We start from the raw sequence: 18,419 nt of genomic DNA, 5'->3' as shown, positions 1-18,419 counted from the left end.
GGGAATATACGTGTAACGATGCTGAACACTATTTCTAAAACGTATGAGTGCAATTAGTAAAAGTATTTAAAAGGGTGGCACAGTGGTTAGCACTGCTGTCTCACAGTGCCAGGGACCCGGGTTCGATTCCAGCCTTGGATGACTATCTGAGGAGTTTACACATTCTTCCCGTGTCTGCCTGGGTTTCATCTGGGTGCTCCCACACTACAAAGATGTGCAGGTTAGGTGGATTGGCCATGCTAAATTGCCCTTTAAGTGTCCAAAGATGTGTTGGTTAGGTGGAATTACGGGGATAGGGTGGGTAAGATGCTCTTTCGGAGATTTAGTGCAGACCTGATGGGCTGAATGGCATCGTTCTGCACTGTAGGGATTCTATATAACTAAAGTCAGAAGTTGAACTAATGGGAAGCAAAGGAGATTCTTAGCATTTTAAAATTCTGAAAGTGAATAGGGAAAAACTTGAATCCAGCAAAACTTGAAAACATTATTTAGAATTCCTACCCACAGTTCGTGAGTCTGAGCTTGGTAGAGGATGGGCAGACAATATAAATACTGTTAAAACCCTTTCAGGTCAGCAACCAGATGAACAGCAGTGGTTATCTGATGAGCAGTGACTAAAGTTCAAGGTGGAAGTAGATTAACCTGTTGAACTGGTTTTCCAATATTCCTGACAGGAATAGAAACCTTAAAGGAAATGATCAAAGGCATTGTTATAGAGTTTTACAGCACAGAAAGAGGCCCTTCAGCCCATGGTCTCTGCACCAGTCATCAAACACCTATCCTAATCCCATTTTCCAGCACTTGTCCACAGTTTTGTATGCTATGGTATTTCAAGTGCTCATTTAAATGTTTCTTAAATGTTGTGAGGGTTCTCGCCTCTACCAGTCTCTCAGGTAGTGAGTTCCAGATTCCCACCACCCTCTGGGCGGAAAAAGGTTTTCCTCACATCTCCTGTGAACTTCCTGCCCCTTAAATATATGGCCACTGGTTACTGACCCCTCTGCCAAGGGAAAAAGTTCCACCCTATCAATGCCTCTCATAATTTTATACACTTCAATCAGGTCTCCCTTCAGTCTTCTCTGCTCCAAGAAAAACAACCCCAGTCTATCTTCATAATTGAAATGCTCCAACCCAGGCAACGTCGTGGTGAATCTCCTCTGCACCTTCTCTAGTGCAATCACTTCCTTCCTATAGTGTAGCAACGAGAACAGTACACAGTACTCCAGCTGTGGCTTAACCAGCATTTTATACAGCTCCATCATAACCTCCCTGCTCTTATATTCAATGTCCTGGCTAATAAAGGCAAGTATCCCATATATCGCCTTAATCACCTTATCTACCTGTCCTGCTGTCTTCAGAGATCTATGGACATGTGCACCAAGGTCCCTCTGATCCTTTGTACTTCCTCGGGTCGACCATTCATTGTACATTGCCTTGCATTGTTAGTCCTCTTAAAATGAATCACCTCATACTTTTCAGAGTTAAATTCCATTTGCTACTGTTCTGCCCATCTAAGCAGCCCATCTATATGGTCCTGTAATCACTATATAACCACACCACCAATTTTTGTGTCATCAGCGAACTGACTTATCATACCTCCTACATTAACTTCCAGATCATTAATGTAGACTACAAACAACAAGGGACCCAGCACTGATCCCTGGGCACGCTTCCAGTCACAAAAGCAATGATCGACTATCACCCTCTGCCTCCTACCACTAAAACACCGCATCCTACCACTAAGCCAATTTTGGATCCAGTTTGCCAAATTTCCCTGAATCTATGGGCCCTTATCTTCTTCATCAGCCTCCCATGTGGAACCTTGTCAAAAGCTTTACTGAAGGCCATGTGGAATACATCAACTGCACTGTCCTCATCTACACACCTAGTCACCACCTCAAAAAATTCAATCAAATTTATAAGACATGATCTCCCTTTGACAAAACCATGCTGATTATCCTTGATTAATCTGAAGACTTCACAAAAATAATAAATAATTGTATAGAACAAACCAAAACATGAAATATATAAATATTTCCAAGCCCTATTTTTGCAGAGGAGCAATGAAATTGCCCCCATATGTTTCCTGTATTCCCAAGATGTGCGTCTTGCTGAATACCGATCTCGACTTGCCTGAGAGATGGCGATGAGCTGCTGCCTTGATCCACTGCAGATCTTGTGGATTATAGTTTCTCAAAAGCATTTTTAATGCAACTGAATGACTTGCTAGGCCATTTCAGAGGGCACTTAGGGTCAACCGTATTTCTGAGCCGATAGGACACTGGGTAAAGACAGTGGGAAGGAATCTCCGGGCCTGCTAGCCCCAGTTGCAAATTGCGATGGCCTGGAGAATCAGGAGTCAGCGGGAAAGCGGGTTTGGTGCCACTCCCAGGCCACGTTGCCAGCCCTGATCAGGGTCCATAGCGGGCAGGAACCTGATGCATATTCAAAACCACACATTCAAATGTAATTAGCCGGCTTGCAGCCTGAGTCAATTGGCCCTCACTAGTCACCCACCTCCCTAGTGGGATCTGCACCAGGCAGACTTTGATCATGTTGGACCCCAAGAGTCGAGGAAGCACCAACAACCCTTCAGCAATGAGAGGCATCCTTCCTCTTCACACGGGCATGAGGATTATCAGACCCGACCCCACACTCAGGCCCCCTTCCCCCCCAGGCCCCCAGCCCCTCACCTGCCTAGCTTTGTTCCCCCTCAGACCCCCCACTCAGGCCCTACCCCTCTCAGACTACATCCCCCCACTCAGGCCCTTTCAGGACACACACTTTGGCAGTGTCAACAGTGCATTGCCCCCTGGCACTAACACCCTACCTGACACCTTGGGACCTGAGGGGGCTTAAAGAAGTAGATTGAGTGGTCATTTGCCCCCTCAGCTGCTGTAAGACTGCTGAGGAAGAGTCACTCAAGGGTTCTGGGGGTTGGGTGGGCTCAGGCTGGGAGCAAGGGGCTGACTTTGCCGCTCTCTGTCTACATTGTGGTCTCGATCAATGAGAAACTTGAGATGCAGTCAACCATGAAGGAAAATCAAAATAAATACAGGTGACTGGAGAATAATAGAAATCCCTCGATCTGACAGCTGAATCTTTTACAAGGTACTGCACATTAAACTTGTTACAAATCAAAGGCTTCAAGTGCAAAGGAGAGAGTTTCAATGATGTCTGCTTGCTGGAAAGCCTCAGCAACTTCAAATCAAAGTTGTGTGCATACATTGGGGCTGAGTGCACAGCAATGTGGATTGGAACCCTCCCTCCCCCATCCTGGTGAAGTTGTCATCTCCTCTCTGTTAGAGTACTTCAAAGAGGTCTGCTCACACCTGCAGCTTCTGACAGGGAGAAAGGAAAATCTCAGCTGCCAAATGGAGTGCTGCAATGATTTAAACACAGTAAGAAGTCTCACAACACCAGGTTAAAGTTGGATGATTTAAGCCAGGTGACCGAGGGGCATAGAGGTTGAAGTGATCTGGCCACTTTAGAATTTGCACAGCTGACAGGCAGTAATGCAGAAATTGATCACAGAGCTGCCTGAAATCACCATGATGTGGAGATGCCGGCGTTGGGACTGGGGTAAACACAGTAAGAAGTTTAACAACACCAGGTTAAAGTCCAACGGGTTTATTTGGTAGCAAAAGCCATGCAAGCTTTCGGAGCCTTAAGCCCCTTCTTCAGGTGAGTGGGAATTCTCACTCACCTGAAGAAGGGGCTTAAGGCTCCGAAAGCTTGCGTGGCTTTTGCTACCAAATAAACCTGTTGGACTTTAACCTGGTGTTGTTAAACTTCTTACTGTGAAATCACCATGTCAGGGGTGACCTTCAGGTCTGACAGAAAGGGCCGTCCAGCCATGATACCCTCAGCCTGGCAGAGGTGGCGAGGTCACCCCCTTGTCCCCAACCTGAGACCGTGCAACCCCCAGGGCCCTTGAGAGACCCATCCTCTGCAGCCTGGCAGCAGCAGAGGGGTGAATGGCCAGTAGACCTACCAAAGGGTCCAGGGTTCTCAGGGAGTAGGGGACTATGGGGGTCTGAGGCAGGTGGGAGCCTGAGTTGGGGTCTCAGGGGGAAGGGAGGCTGAGTGGGGGTCTGAGAGGGCAGGAGTTGGGTCACCCTCAATATGGGGGGGGGGGGGGAAGGTTGCGTGTTATTTGTGGCTGGGGGATAGGATGCCCCTCTTTGAGGGGTTGGTGGTGTTCTCCTGGTCAGTGTGGGGGCCACTGTTTATGTTTTTTGTGGGAGGAGGGGGGCCAGTCTCTGAGGTGGAGATCTGGTCACCAGATCTGGTCACCAAGTGGCCCGGTCTCGGAACAGCGGCGCTGGAGTTTCCGCTATCAATAAATTAGCATATATTAGCTGGAAGAATCCACCCTGTTGGACGTTGTTAACGCACTGAGTCCCACAATTCGGGAGAATCATGTTTCTCTGACATTAGTGAGTCAGATGGATTTTTATGACAATCCAGTAATGTCATGGTCACTATCAGGGATCCAAGCTGGAGGTCTGTGGCTCAGTGGGAAATGTCCCAACCCCAGCACATGATTTAATCAGGCTGTAAAATGCTAACAGGCCCTCAGAGCAGGACGGTGTCCGGGACAGGCCAGCTGGCTGCTCAGTGGCGCCCCTCCGGCCACCAACCTGTAAAACAGGGGAAAATCCAGCCAGCAACAACATCCGGGCACCAAGTGACCGGCCCCGCGCATCATCCGGCCCCGCCCACACTCGTAGCCCCGCCACACACGTAGCCCCACCCACACGTAGCCCCGCCCACCGATTCACCCTGCGACTCCGCTGACGGAGCGGCTGCAGTGCGCATGCCCGGATCTGGGATTCTGATGATTTCCGGTTGGGGCCCAGGCGGAACCGAGAGCAGTGGAAACACCGCGACTGCGAACCCACAACATGGCGGCGAATGAAGCAGTGCTGAAAAAAATGGTCTCGAAGGTACGAAGAGAGAGAGACTGGCACAGGGAGGGGGAGAGAGTGGCACTGGGAGGGAGAGAGAGTGGCACTGGGAGGGAGGGAGAGACAGAGTGGCACTGGGAGGGAGAGAGAGAGTGGCACTGGGAGGGAGGGAGAGAGAGAGTGGCACTGGGAGGGAGGGAGAGACAGAGTGGCACTGGGAGGGAGGGAGAGAGAGAGTGGCACTGGGAGGGAGGGAGAGACAGAGTGGCACTGGGAGGGAGGGAGAGAGAGAGTGGCACTGGGAGGGAGAGAGAGAGTGGCACTGGGAGGGAGGGAGAGACAGAGTGGCACTGGGAGGGAGGGAGAGAGAGAGTGGCACTGGGAGGGAGGGAGAGAGAGAGTGGCACTGGGAGGGAGGGAGAGAGAGAGTGGCACTGGGAGGGAGGGAGAGAGAGAGTGGCACTGGGAGGGAGGGAGAGAGAGAGTGGCACTGGGAGGGAGGGAGAGAGAGTGGCACTGGGAGGGAGGGAGAGAGAGAGTGGCACTGGGAGGGAGGGAGAGAGAGAGTGGCACTGGGAGGGAGGGAGGGAGAGAGAGTGGCACTGGGAGGGAGGGAGAGAGAGAGTGGCACTGGGAGGGAGGGAGAGAGAGAGTGGCACTGGGAGGGAGGGAGAGAGAGAGTGGCACTGGGAGGGAGGGAGAGAGAGAGTGGCACTGGGAGGGAGGGAGAGAGAGAGTGGCACTGGGAGGGAGGGAGAGAGAGAGTGGCACTGGGAGGGAGGGAGGGAGAGAGAGAGTGGCACTGGGAGGGAGGGAGAGAGAGAGAGTGGCACTGGGAGGGAGAGAGAGAGTGGCACTGGGAGGGAGGGAGAGAGAGTGGCACTGGGAGGGAGGGAGAGAGAGAGTGGCACTGGGAGGGAGGGAGAGAGAGAGTGGCACTGGGAGGGAGGGGGAGAGACTGGCACTGGGAGGGAGGGAGAGACTGGCACTGGGAGGGAGATGCTAGACCGAGGGAGGGAGAGGCTGGCACAGGGAGGGAGGGGGAGACTGGCACGGAGGGTGGAAGAGACTGGCACAGGGCAGGAGGGAGATTCTAGCACAGGAAGGGAGGGAGATGCTGGCACAGGGAGGGAGGGAGATGCTGGCACAGGGAGGGAGGGAGATGCTGGCACAGGGAGGGAGAGAGATGCTGGCACAGGGAGGGAGGGAGATGCTGGCACAGGGAGGGAGGGAGAGGCTGGCACGGAGGGAGGGAGAGGCTGGCACGGAGGGAGGGAGAGGCTGGCACGGAGGGAGGGAGAGGCTGGCACAGGGAGGGAGGGAGAGGCTGGCACAGGGAGGGAGGGAGAGGCTGGCACAGGGAGGGAGGGAGAGGCTGGCACAGGGAGGGAGGGAGAGGCTGGCACAGGGAGGGAGGGAGAGGCTGGCACAGGGAGGGAGGGAGAGGCTGGCACAGGGAGGGAGGGAGAGGCTGGCACAGGGAGGGAGGGAGAGGCTGGCACAGGGAGGGAGGGAGAGGCTGGCACAGGGAGGGAGGGAGAGGCTGGCACAGGGAGGGAGGGAGAGGCTGGCACAGGGAGGGAGGGAGAGGCTGGCACAGGGAGGGAGGGAGAGGCTGGCACAGGGAGGGAGGGAGAGGCTGGCACGGAGGGAGGGAGAGGCTGGCACAGGGAGGGAGGGAGAGGCTGGCACAGGGAGGGAGGGAGAGGCTGGCACAGGGAGGGAGGGAGAGGCTGGCACAGGGAGGGAGGGAGAGGCTGGCACAGGGAGGGAGGGAGAGGCTGGCACAGGGAGGGAGGGAGAGGCTGGCACAGGGAGGGAGGGAGAGGCTGGCACAGGGAGGGAGGGAGAGGCTGGCACAGGGAGGGAGGGAGAGGCTGGCACAGGGAGGGAGGGAGAGGCTGGCACAGGGAGGGAGGGAGAGGCTGGCACAGGGAGGGAGGGAGAGGCTGGCACAGGGTGGGAGAGGCTGGCACGGAGGGTGGGAGAGGCTGGCACGGAGGGTGGGAGAGGCTGGCACGGAGGGTGGGAGAGGCTGGCACAGGGAGGGAGAGGCTGGCACACGGTGGGAGGGAGGGAGTGGCTGACACGGAGGGGTAGAGACTGGCACAGGGAGGGAGGGGGAGAGACTGGCACAGGGAGGGAGGGGGAGGAACTGGCACGGAGGGAGGGGGGAGAGATTGGCACAGGGAGGGAGTGGGAGAGTCTGGCACGGAGGGATGGGGAGGAACTGGCTCGGAGGGAGGGGGAGGAACTGGCTCGGAGGAAGGGAGAGGCTGGCCCAGGGAGGGAGGGGGAGAGACTGGCACGGGGAGGGGGAGAGACTGGCACGGAGGGAGCGGGAGTGGCACTGGGAGGGAGGGGGAGAGATTGGCACAGGAAGAGAGGGGGAGAGACTGGCACAGGAAGAGAGGGAAAGACTGGCATAGGAAGGGGGAGACTGGCACTGGGAGGAAAGGAGAGACTGGCACTGGGAGGAAGGGAGAGACTGGCACTGGGAGGAAGGGAGAGACTGGCACTGGGAGGAAGGGAGAGACTGGCACAGGGAGGGAGGGGGAGACTGGCACTGGGAGGGAGGGAGAGGCTGGCACAGGGAGAGGAGGAGAGAGACTGGCACGGGAAGGGGGAGACTGGCACAGGGAGGGAGGGAGAGCGAGAATGGCACAGGGAGGAGGACAGAATGGAACAGGGAGGGAGAGACAGAGTGGCACTGGAAGGGAGGGAGAGGCTGGCACGGGGGGAGGGGGAGAGACTGGCACAGTGACGGGGAGAGGCTGGCACGGGGGGAGGGGGAGAGACTGACTCTGGGATGGAGGGGGAGAGACTGGCACAGGGAGGGAGGGGGAGCAACTGGCACTGAGGGGGAGGGGGAGAGACTGGCACAGGAAGGGGGAGACTGGCACTGGGAAGGAGGGGGAGAGACCAGCTCTGGGAGGGATGGAGAGGCTGGCACAAGGAGGGAGGGAGAGGCTGGCACAAGGAGGGAGGGAGAGGCTGGCACAAGGAGGGAGGGAGAGGCTGGCGCAGGGAGGGAGGGAGAGGCTGGCGCAGGGAGGGAGGGAGAGGCTGGCGCAGGGAGGGAGGGAGAGGCTGGCGCAGGGAGGGAGGGAGAGGCTGGCACAGGGAGGGAGGGAGAGGCTGGCACAGGGAGGGAGGGAGAGGCTGGCACAGGGAGGGAGGGAGAGGCTGGCACAGGGAGGGAGGGAGAGGCTGGCGCAGGGAGGGAGGGAGAGGCTGGCGCAGGGAGGGAGGGAGAGGCTGGCACAGGGAGGGAGGGAGAGAGAGGCTGGCGCAGGGAGGGAGGGAGAGGCTGGCACAGGGAGGGAGGGAGAGGCTGGCACGGAGGGAGGGAGAGGCTGGCACAGGGAGGGAGGGAGAGGCTGGCACAGGGAGGGAGGGAGAGGCTGGCACAGGGAGGGAGGGAGAGGCTGGCACAGGGAGGGAGGGAGAGGCTGGCACAGGGAGGGAGGGAGAGGCTGGCACAGGGTGGGAGGGAGAGGCTGGCACAGGGTGGGAGGGAGAGGCTGGCACAGGGTGGGAGGGAGAGGCTGGCACAGGGTGGGAGGGAGAGGCTGGCACAGGGTGGGAGGGAGAGGCTGGCACAGGTAGGGAGGGAGAGGCTGGCACAGGTAGGGAGGGAGAGGCTGGCACAGGTAGGGAGGGAGAGGCTGGCACAGGTAGGGAGTGAGAGGCTGGCACGGAGGGAGTGGAGGCTGGCACGGTGGGAGGGAGAGGCTGGCGGAGGGAGGGTGGGAGAGGCTGGCAGGGGTGAGAGGCACAGGGAGAGAGGGGAGAGGCTGGCACGGGAAGGGAGGGGAGAGACTGGCACAGGAGGGAGGGGGAGAGACTGGCTCTGGGAGGGAGGGGGAGAGACTGGCTCTGGGAGGGAGTGGGGGAGACTGGCACTTGGAGGGAAGGGGAGAGACTGGCACTGGGAGGGAGGGGGAGAGACTGGCACTGGGAGGGAAGGGGAGAGACTGGCACTGGGAGGGAGGGGGAGAGACTGGCACTGGGAGGGAGGGGGAGAGACTGGCACTGGGAGGGAGGGGGAGAGACTGGCACTGGGAGGGAGGGGGAGAGACTGGCACTGGGAGGGAGGGGGAGAGACTGGCACTGGGAGGGAGGGGGAGGAACTGGCACGGCGGGAGGGGGAGTGACTGGCACAGGGAGGTAGTGGGAGAGACTGGCACGGAGGGATGGGGAGGAACAGGCTCGGAGGGAGGGGGAGGAACTGGCTCGGAAGAAGGGAGAGGCTGGCCCAGGGAGGGAGGGGGAGAGACTGGCACGGGGAGGGGGAGAGACTGGCACGGAGGGAGCGGGAGTGGCACTGGGAGGGAGGGGGAGAGACTGGCACAGGAAGAGAGGGGGAGAGACTGGCACAGGAAGAGAGGGGGAGAGACTGGCACAGGAAGAGAGGGGGAGAGACTGGCACAGGAAGAGAGGGGGAGAGACTGGCACAGGAAGAGGGGGGAGAGACTGGCACAGGAAGAGAGGGGGAGAGACTGGCACAGGAAGAGAGGGGGAGAGACTGGCACAGGAAGAGAGGGGGAGAGACTGGCACAGGAAGAGAGGGGGAGAGACTGGCACAGGAAGAGAGGGGGAGAGACTGGCACAGGAAGAGAGGGGGAGAGACTGGCACAGGAAGTGGGAGACTGGCACAGGAAGGGAGAGACTGGCACTGGGAGGAAGGGAGAGACTGGCACTGGGAGGAAGGGAGAGACTGGCACTGGGAGGAAGGGAGAGACTGGCACTGGGAGGAAGGGAGAGACTGGCACTGGGAGGAAGGGAGAGACTGGCACTGGGAGGAAGAGAGAGACTGGCACTGGGAGGAAGGGAGAGACTGGCAATGGGAGGAAGGGAGAGACTGGCACTGGGAGGAAGGGAGAGACTGGCACTGGGAGGAAGGGAGAGACTGGCACTGGGAGGAAGGGAGAGACTGGCACTGGGAGGAAGGGAGAGACTGGCACTGGGAGGGAGGGGGAGTGACTGGCACAGGGAGGGAGGGATAGGCTGGCACAGGGAGAGAGAGAGGCTGGCACGGGAAGGGGGAGACTGGCACAGGGAGGGAGGGAGAGCGAGAATGGCACAGGGAGGGAGGAGGACAGAATGGCACAGGGAGGGAGAGAGAGTGGCACCGGAAGGGAGGGAGAGGCTGGCACGGGGGGAGGGGGAGAGACTGGCACAGTGACGGGGGAGAGGCTGGCACGGGGGGAGGGGGAGAGACTGACTCTGGGATGGAGGGGGAGAGACTGGCACAGGGAGGGAGGGGGAGCAACTTGCACTGAGGGGGAGGGGGAGAGACTGGCACAGGAAGGGGGAGACTGGCACTGGGAAGGAGGGGGAGAGACCAGCTCTGGGAGGGAGGGAGAGGCTGCCACAAGGAGGGAGGGAGAGGCTGCCACAGGGAGGGAGGGAGAGGCTGGCACAGGGAGGGAGGGAGAGGCTGGCACAGGGAGGGAGAGGCTGGCACAGGGTGGGAGGGGGAGGCTGGCACAGGGAGGGAGGGGGAGGCTGGCACAGGGAGGGAGGGGGAGGCTGGCACAGGGAGGGAGGGGGAGGCTGGCACAGGGAGGGAGGGGGAGGCTGGCACAGGGAGGGAGGGAGAGGCTGGCACAGGGTGGGAGGGAGAGGCTGGCACAGGGTGGGAGGGAGCGGCTGGCGGAGGGAGTGAGAGGCTGGCACAGGTAGGGAGCGAGAGGCTGGCACAGGTAGGGAGCGCGAGGCTGGCACAGGTAGGGAGTGAGAGGCTGGCACAGGTAGGGAGTGAGAGGCTGGCACAGGTAGGGAGTGAGAGGCTGGCACAGGTAGGGAGTGAGAGGCTGCACATGTAGGGAGTGAGAGGCTGGCACATGTAGGGAGTGAGAGGCTGGCACAGGTAGGGAGTGAGAGGCTGGCACAGGTAGGGAGTGAGAGGCTGGCACAGGTAGGGAGTGAGGCTGGCACAGGTAGGGAGTGAGAGGCTGGCACAGGTAGGGAGTGAGAGGCTGGCACAGGTAGGGAGTGAGAGGCTGGCACAGGTAGGGAGTGAGAGGCTGGCACAGGTAGGGAGTGAGAGGCTGGCACAGGTAGGGAGTGAGAGGCTGGCACAGGTAGGGAGTGAGAGGCTGGCACAGGTAGGGAGTGAGAGGCTGGCACAGGTAGGGAGTGAGAGGCTGGCACAGGTAGGGAGTGAGAGGCTGGCACAGGTAGGGAGTGAGAGGCTGGCACAGGTAGGGAGTGGAGGCTGGCACGGTGGGAGGGAGATGCTGGCGGAGGGAGGGTGGGAGAGGCTGGCACGGGAGAGAGGGGGAGAGGCTGGCACAGAAGGAGGGGGAGAGACTGGCTCTGGGAGGGAGGGGGAGAGACTGGCTCTGGGAGGGAGGGTGAGAGACTGGCACTTGGAGGGAAGGGGAGCGACTGGCACTGGGAGGGAGGGGGAGAGACTGGCACTGGGAGGGAGGGGGAGAGACTGGCACTGGGAGGGAGGGGGAGAGACTGGCACTGGGAGGGAGTGGGAGAGATTGGCACTGGGAGGGAGGGGGAGAGACTGGCACGGAGGGAGAGAGAGAGTGGCACAGGGAGGGAGGGAGAAAGAGAGTGTCACAGGGAGGGAGAGAGAGAGTGGCACAGGGAGGGAGGGAGAAAGAGAGTGGCACAGGGAGGGAGGGAGAGAGAGAGTGGCACTGGGAGGAGAGAGAGAATGGCACCGGGAGAGAGGGGGGGAGACTGGCACAGGGAGGGAGAGAGAGAGTGGCACAAGGAGGGAGGGAGAAAGAGAGTGGCACAGGGAGGGAGAGAGAAAGAGAATGGCACAGGGAGGGAGGGAGAGAGAGAGTGGCACAGGGAGGGAGAGAGAGAGAATGGCCCGGGGAGGGAGAGGGAGACTGACACTGGTAGGGAGGGAGGTAGAGACTGGCGCCGAGGGGGGCGGGAGAGAGAGACTGGCAGAGGGAGGGAAGGGGAGAGAGACTGGCGGAGGGAGGGAGGGAGAGGCTGGGGGAGGGAGAGGCTGGCACAGGGAGAGAGGGGGAGAGGCTGGCACGGGAAGGGGAGACTGGCACAGGGAGGGAGGGGGATGGACTGGCACAGGGAGGGAGGGACTGGCGGAGGGAGGGAGGGACAGGCTGGCACGGAGGGAGGGAGAGGCTGGCACAGGGAGGGAGGGAGAGGCTGGCACAGGGAGGGAGGGAGAGGCTGGCACAGGGAGGGAGGGGGAGAGACTGGCACAGGGAGAGAGGGGGAGACTGGCACAGGAAGAGGGGGAGAGACTGGCACTGGGAGGGAGAGACTGGCACTGGGAGGAAAGGAGAGACTGGCACGGAGGGAGGGGGAGGGAGAATGGTACAGGGAGGGAGGAGGACAGAATGGCATGGAGGGAGGGGGAGTGACTGGCACAGGAGGGAGGAAGAGAGGCTGGCACAGGGAGGGAGGGAGAGAGGCTGGCACGGAGGGAGGGAGAGGCTGGCACGGAGGGAGGGAGAGGCTGGCACGGAGGGAGGGAGAGGCTGGCACGGAGGGAGGGAGAGGCTGGCACGGAGGGAGGGAGAGGCTGGCACGGAGGGAGGGAGAGGCTGGCACGGAGGGAGGGAGAGGCTGGCACGGAGGGAGGGAGAGGCTGGCACGGAGGGAGGGAGAGGCTGGCACGGAGGGAGGGAGAGGCTGGCACGGAGGGAGGGAGAGGCTGGCACGGAGGGAGGGAGAGGCTGGCACGGAGGGAGGGAGAGGCTGGCACGGAGGGGGGGAGAGGCTGGCACGGAGGGGGGGAGAGGCTGGCACGGAGGGGGGGAGCGGCTGGCACGGAGGGGGGGAGAGGCTGGCACGGAGGGAGGGAGAGGCTGGCACGGAGGGAGGGAGAGGCTGGCACGGAGGGAGGGAGAGGCTGGCACGGGGAGGGAGGGAGAGGCTGGCACGGGGAGGGAGGGAGAGGCTGGCACGGGGAGGGAGGGAGAGGCTGGCACGGGGAGGGAGGGAGAGGCTGGCACGGGGAGGGAGGGAGAGGCTGGCACGGGGAGGGAGGGAGAGGCTGGCACGGGGAGGGAGGGAGAGCAACTTGCACTGAGGGGGAGGGGGAGAGACTGGCACAGGAAGGGGGAGACTGGCACTGGGAAGGAGGGGGAGAGACCAGCTCTGGGAGGGAGGGAGAGGCTGCCACAAGGAGGGAGGGAGAGGCTGCCACAGGGAGGGAGGGAGAGGCTGGCACAGGGAGGGAGGGAGAGGCTGGCACAGGGAGGGAGGGAGAGGCTGGCACAGGGTGGGAGGGGGAGGCTGGCACAGGGAGGGAGGGAGAGGCTGGCACGGGGAGGGAGGGAGAGGCTGGCACGGGGAGGGAGGGAGAGGCTGGCACGGGGAGGGAGGGAGAGGCTGGCACGGGGAGGGAGGGAGAGGCTGGCACGGGGAGGGAGGGAGAGGCTGGCACGGGGAGGGAGGGAGAGGCTGGCACGGGGAGGGAGGGAGAGGCTGGCACGGGGAGGGAGGGAGAGGCTGGCACGGGGAGGGAGGGAGAGGCTGGCACGGGGAGGGAGGGAGAGGCTGGCACGGGGAGGGAGGGAGAGGCTGGCACGGGGAGGGAGGGAGAGGCTGGCACGGGGAGGGAGGGAGAGGCTGGCACGGGGAGGGAGGGAGAGGCTGGCACGGGGAGGGAGGGAGAGGCTGGCACGGGGAGGGAGGGAGAGGCTGGCACGGGGAGGGAGGGAGAGGCTGGCACGGGGAGGGAGGGAGAGGCTGGCACGGGGAGGGAGGGAGAGGCTGGCACGGGGAGGGAGGGAGAGGCTGGCACGGGGAGGGAGGGAGAGGCTGGCACGGGGAGGGAGGGAGAGGCTGGCACGGGGAGGGAGGGAGAGGCTGGCACGGGGAGGGAGGGAGAGGCTGGCACGGGGAGGGAGGGAGAGGCTGGCACGGGGAGGGAGGGAGAGGCTGGCACAGGGAGGGAGGGAGAGGCTGGCACAGGGAGGGAGGGAGAGGCTGGCACGGAGGGAGGGAGAGGCTGGCACAGGGAGGGAGGGAGAGGCTGGCACAGGGAGGGAGGGAGAGGCTGGCACAGGGAGGGAGGGAGAGGGGCTGGCACAGGGAGGGAGGGAGAGAGGCTGGCACAGGGAGGGAGGGAGAGAGACTGGCACAGGGAGGGAGGGAGAGCGAGAATGGCACAGGGAGGGAGGAGGACAGAATGGCACAGGGAGGGAGAGAGAGTGGCACCGGAAGGGAGGGAGAGGCTGGCACGGGGGGAGGGGGAGAGACTGGCACAGTGACGGGGGAGAGGCTGGCACGGGGGGAGGGGGAGAGACTGACTCTGGGATGGAGGGGGAGAGACTGGCACAGGGAGGGAGGGGGAGCAACTTGCACTGAGGGGGAGGGGGAGAGACTGGCACAGGAAGGGGGAGACTGGCACTGGGAAGGAGGGGGAGAGACCAGCTCTGGGAGGGAGGGAGAGGCTGCCACAAGGAGGGAGGGAGAGGCTGCCACAGGGAGGGAGGGAGAGGCTGGCACAGGGAGGGAGGGAGAGGCTGGCACAGGGAGGGAGGGAGAGGCTGGCACAGGGTGGGAGGGGGAGGCTGGCACAGGGAGGGAGGGGGAGGCTGGCACAGGGAGGGAGGGGGAGGCTGGCACAGGGAGGGAGGGGGAGGCTGGCACAGGGAGGGAGGGGGAGGCTGGCACAGGGAGGGAGGGAGAGGCTGGCACAGGGTGGGAGGGAGAGGCTGGCACAGGGTGGGAGGGAGCGGCTGGCGGAGGGAGTGAGAGGCTGGCACAGGTAGGGAGCGAGAGGCTGGCACAGGTAGGGAGCGCGAGGCTGGCACAGGTAGGGAGTGAGAGGCTGGCACAGGTAGGGAGTGAGAGGCTGGCACAGGTAGGGAGTGAGAGGCTGGCACAGGTAGGGAGTGAGAGGCTGCACATGTAGGGAGTGAGAGGCTGGCACATGTAGGGAGTGAGAGGCTGGCACAGGTAGGGAGTGAGAGGCTGGCACAGGTAGGGAGTGAGAGGCTGGCACAGGTAGGGAGTGAGGCTGGCACAGGTAGGGAGTGAGAGGCTGGCACAGGTAGGGAGTGAGAGGCTGGCACAGGTAGGGAGTGAGAGGCTGGCACAGGTAGGGAGTGAGAGGCTGGCACAGGTAGGGAGTGAGAGGCTGGCACAGGTAGGGAGTGAGAGGCTGGCACAGGTAGGGAGTGAGAGGCTGGCACAGGTAGGGAGTGAGAGGCTGGCACAGGTAGGGAGTGAGAGGCTGGCACAGGTAGGGAGTGGAGGCTGGCACGGTGGGAGGGAGATGCTGGCGGAGGGAGGGTGGGAGAGGCTGGCACGGGAGAGAGGGGGAGAGGCTGGCACAGAAGGAGGGGGAGAGACTGGCTCTGGGAGGGAGGGGGAGAGACTGGCTCTGGGAGGGAGGGTGAGAGACTGGCACTTGGAGGGAAGGGGAGCGACTGGCACTGGGAGGGAGGGGGAGAGGAGACTGGCACTGGGAGGGAGGGGAGAGACTGGCACTGGGAGGGAGGGGGAGAGACTGGCACTGGGAGGGAGTGGGAGAGATTGGCACTGGGAGGGAGGGGGAGAGACTGGCACGGAGGGAGAGAGAGAGTGGCACAGGGAGGGAGGGAGAAAGAGAGTGTCACAGGGAGGGAGAGAGAGAGAGTGGCACAGGGAGGGAGGGAGAAAGAGAGTGGCACAGGGAGGGAGGGAGAGAGAGAGTGGCACTGGGAGGAGAGAGAGAATGGCACCGGGAGAGAGGGGGGGGAGACTGGCACAGGGAGGGAGAGAGAGAGTGGCACAAGGAGGGAGGGAGAAAGAGAGTGGCACAGGGAGGGAAGAGAGAAAGAGAATGGCACAGGGAGGGAGGGAGAGAGAGAGTGGCACAGGGAGGGAGAGAGAGAGAATGGCCCGGGGAGGGAGAGGGAGACTGACACTGGTAGGGAGGGAGGTAGAGACTGGCGCCGAGGGGGGCGGGAGAGAGAGACTGGCAGAGGGAGGGAAGGGGAGAGAGACTGGCGGAGGGAGGGAGGGAGAGGCTGGGGGAGGGAGAGGCTGGCACAGGGAGAGAGGGGGAGAGGCTGGCACGGGAAGGGGAGACTGGCACAGGGAGGGAGGGGGATGGACTGGCACAGGGAGGGAGGGACTGGCGGAGGGAGGGAGGGACAGGCTGGCACGGAGGGAGGGAGAGGCTGGCACAGGGAGGGAGGGAGAGGCTGGCACAGGGAGGGAGGGAGAGGCTGGCACAGGGAGGGAGGGGGAGAGACTGGCACAGGGAGAGAGGGGGAGACTGGCACAGGAAGAGGGGGAGAGACTGGCACTGGGAGGGAGAGACTGGCACTGGGAGGAAAGGAGAGACTGGCACGGAGGGAGGGGGAGGGAGAATGGTACAGGGAGGGAGGAGGACAGAATGGCATGGAGGGAGGGGGAGTGACTGGCACAGGAGGGAGGAAGAGAGGCTGGCACAGGGAGGGAGGGAGAGAGGCTGGCACGGAGGGAGGGAGAGGCTGGCACGGAGGGAGGGAGAGGCTGGCACGGAGGGAGGGAGAGGCTGGCACGGAGGGAGGGAGAGGCTGGCACGGAGGGAGGGAGAGGCTGGCACGGAGGGAGGGAGAGGCTGGCACGGAGGGAGGGAGAGGCTGGCACGGAGGGAGGGAGAGGCTGGCACGGAGGGAGGGAGAGGCTGGCACGGAGGGAGGGAGAGGCTGGCACGGAGGGAGGGAGAGGCTGGCACGGAGGGAGGGAGAGGCTGGCACGGAGGGAGGGAGAGGCTGGCACGGAGGGAGGGAGAGGCTGGCACGGAGGGGGGGAGAGGCTGGCACGGAGGGGGGGAGTGGCTGGCACGGAGGGGGGGAGAGGCTGGCACGGAGGGAGGGAGAGGCTGGCACGGAGGGAGGGAGAGGCTGGCACGGAGGGAGGGAGAGGCTGGCACGGGGAGGGAGGGAGAGGCTGGCACGGGGAGGGAGGGAGAGGCTGGCACGGGGAGGGAGGGAGAGGCTGGCACGGGGAGGGAGGGAGAGGCTGGCACGGGGAGGGAGGGAGAGGCTGGCACGGGGAGGGAGGGAGAGGCTGGCACGGGGAGGGAGGGAGAGGCTGGCACGGGGAGGGAGGGAGAGGCTGGCACGGGGAGGGAGGGAGAGGCTGGCACAGGGAGGGAGGGAGAGGCTGGCACGGGGAGGGAGGGAGAGGCTGGCACGGGGAGGGAGGGAGAGGCTGGCACGGGGAGGGAGGGAGAGGCTGGCACGGGGAGGGAGGGAGAGGCTGGCACGGGGAGGGAGGGAGAGGCTGGCACGGGGAGGGAGGGAGAGGCTGGCACGGGGAGGGAGGGAGAGGCTGGCACGGGGAGGGAGGGAGAGGCTGGCACGGGGAGGGAGGGAGAGGCTGGCACGGGGAGGGAGGGAGAGGCTGGCACGGGGAGGGAGGGAGAGGCTGGCACGGGGAGGGAGGGAGAGGCTGGCACGGGGAGGGAGGGAGAGGCTGGCACGGGGAGGGAGGGAGAGGCTGGCACGGGGAGGGAGGGAGAGGCTGGCACGGGGAGGGAGGGAGAGGCTGGCACGGGGAGGGAGGGAGAGGCTGGCACGGGGAGGGAGGGAGAGGCTGGCACGGGGAGGGAGGGAGAGGCTGGCACGGGGAGGGAGGGAGAGGCTGGCACGGGGAGGGAGGGAGAGGCTGGCACGGGGAGGGAGGGAGAGGCTGGCACGGGGAGGGAGGGAGAGGCTGGCACGGGGAGGGAGGGAGAGGCTGGCACGGGGAGGGAGGGAGAGGCTGGCACGGGGAGGGAGGGAGAGGCTGGCACGGGGAGGGAGGGAGAGGCTGGCACGGGGAGGGAGGGAGAGGCTGGCACGGGGAGGGAGGGAGAGGCTGGCACGGGGAGGGAGGGAGAGGCTGGCACGGGGAGGGAGGGAGAGGCTGGCACGGGGAGGGAGGGAGAGGCTGGCACGGGGAGGGAGGGAGAGGCTGGCACGGGGAGGGAGGGAGAGGCTGGCACAGGGAGGGAGGGAGAGGCTGGCACAGGGAGGGAGGGAGAGGCTGGCACGGAGGGAGGGAGAGGCTGGCACAGGGAGGGAGGGAGAGGCTGGCACAGGGAGGGAGGGAGAGGCTGGCACAGGGAGGGAGGGAGAGGGGCTGGCACAGGGAGGGAGGGAGAGAGGCTGGCACAGGGAGGGAGGGAGAGAGGCTGGCACAGGGAGGGAGGGAGAGATGTTGGCACAGCGAGGGAGTGAGAGAGGCTGGCACAGGGAGGGAGGGAGAGAGGCTGGCACAGGGAGGGAGGGAGTGAGGCTGGCACAGGGAGGGAGAGAGGCTGGCACGGGAAGGGGGAGACTGGCACAGGGAGGGAGTGAGAGCGAGAATGGCACGGGGAGGGAGGAGGACAGAATGGCACAGGAAGGGAGAGAGAGAGAGTGGCACTGGGAGGGAGGGAGAGGCTGGCACGGGGAGAGGGGGAGAGACTGGCACGGAGGGGGAGAGAGCAACTGGCACTGAGAGGGAGGGGGAGAGACTGGCACCGGAAGAGAGGGGGAGAGACTGGCACCGGAAGAGAGGGGGACAGACTGGCACAGGAAGGGAGGGAGAGGC

At 63.2% G+C, this 18,419-nt stretch overlaps 1 protein-coding gene across 1 annotated transcript in view; it reads left to right on the top strand.

Annotated features, from left to right (window-relative positions):
* Positions 1 to 4,756: 4,756 nt before the first annotated feature.
* tsg101a (tumor susceptibility 101a) overlaps positions 4,757 to 18,419 on the top strand; it is a 61,484-nt gene continuing 47,821 nt past the window's right edge. Inside the window, exon 1 of the mRNA XM_078220518.1 lies at positions 4,757 to 4,949. Coding sequence (XP_078076644.1) covers positions 4,908 to 4,949 — 42 coding nt within the window. The 5' untranslated portion in view covers positions 4,757 to 4,907. The remainder of the gene's footprint in view (positions 4,950 to 18,419) is intronic.

This window comes from Mustelus asterias, chromosome 9, assembly GCF_964213995.1.
Source record: "Mustelus asterias chromosome 9, sMusAst1.hap1.1, whole genome shotgun sequence".
NCBI lineage: Eukaryota > Metazoa > Chordata > Chondrichthyes > Carcharhiniformes > Triakidae > Mustelus > Mustelus asterias.
The sequence above is the reverse complement of the archived record's forward strand: the minus strand, read 5'-3'. Positions and strand labels throughout refer to the sequence as shown.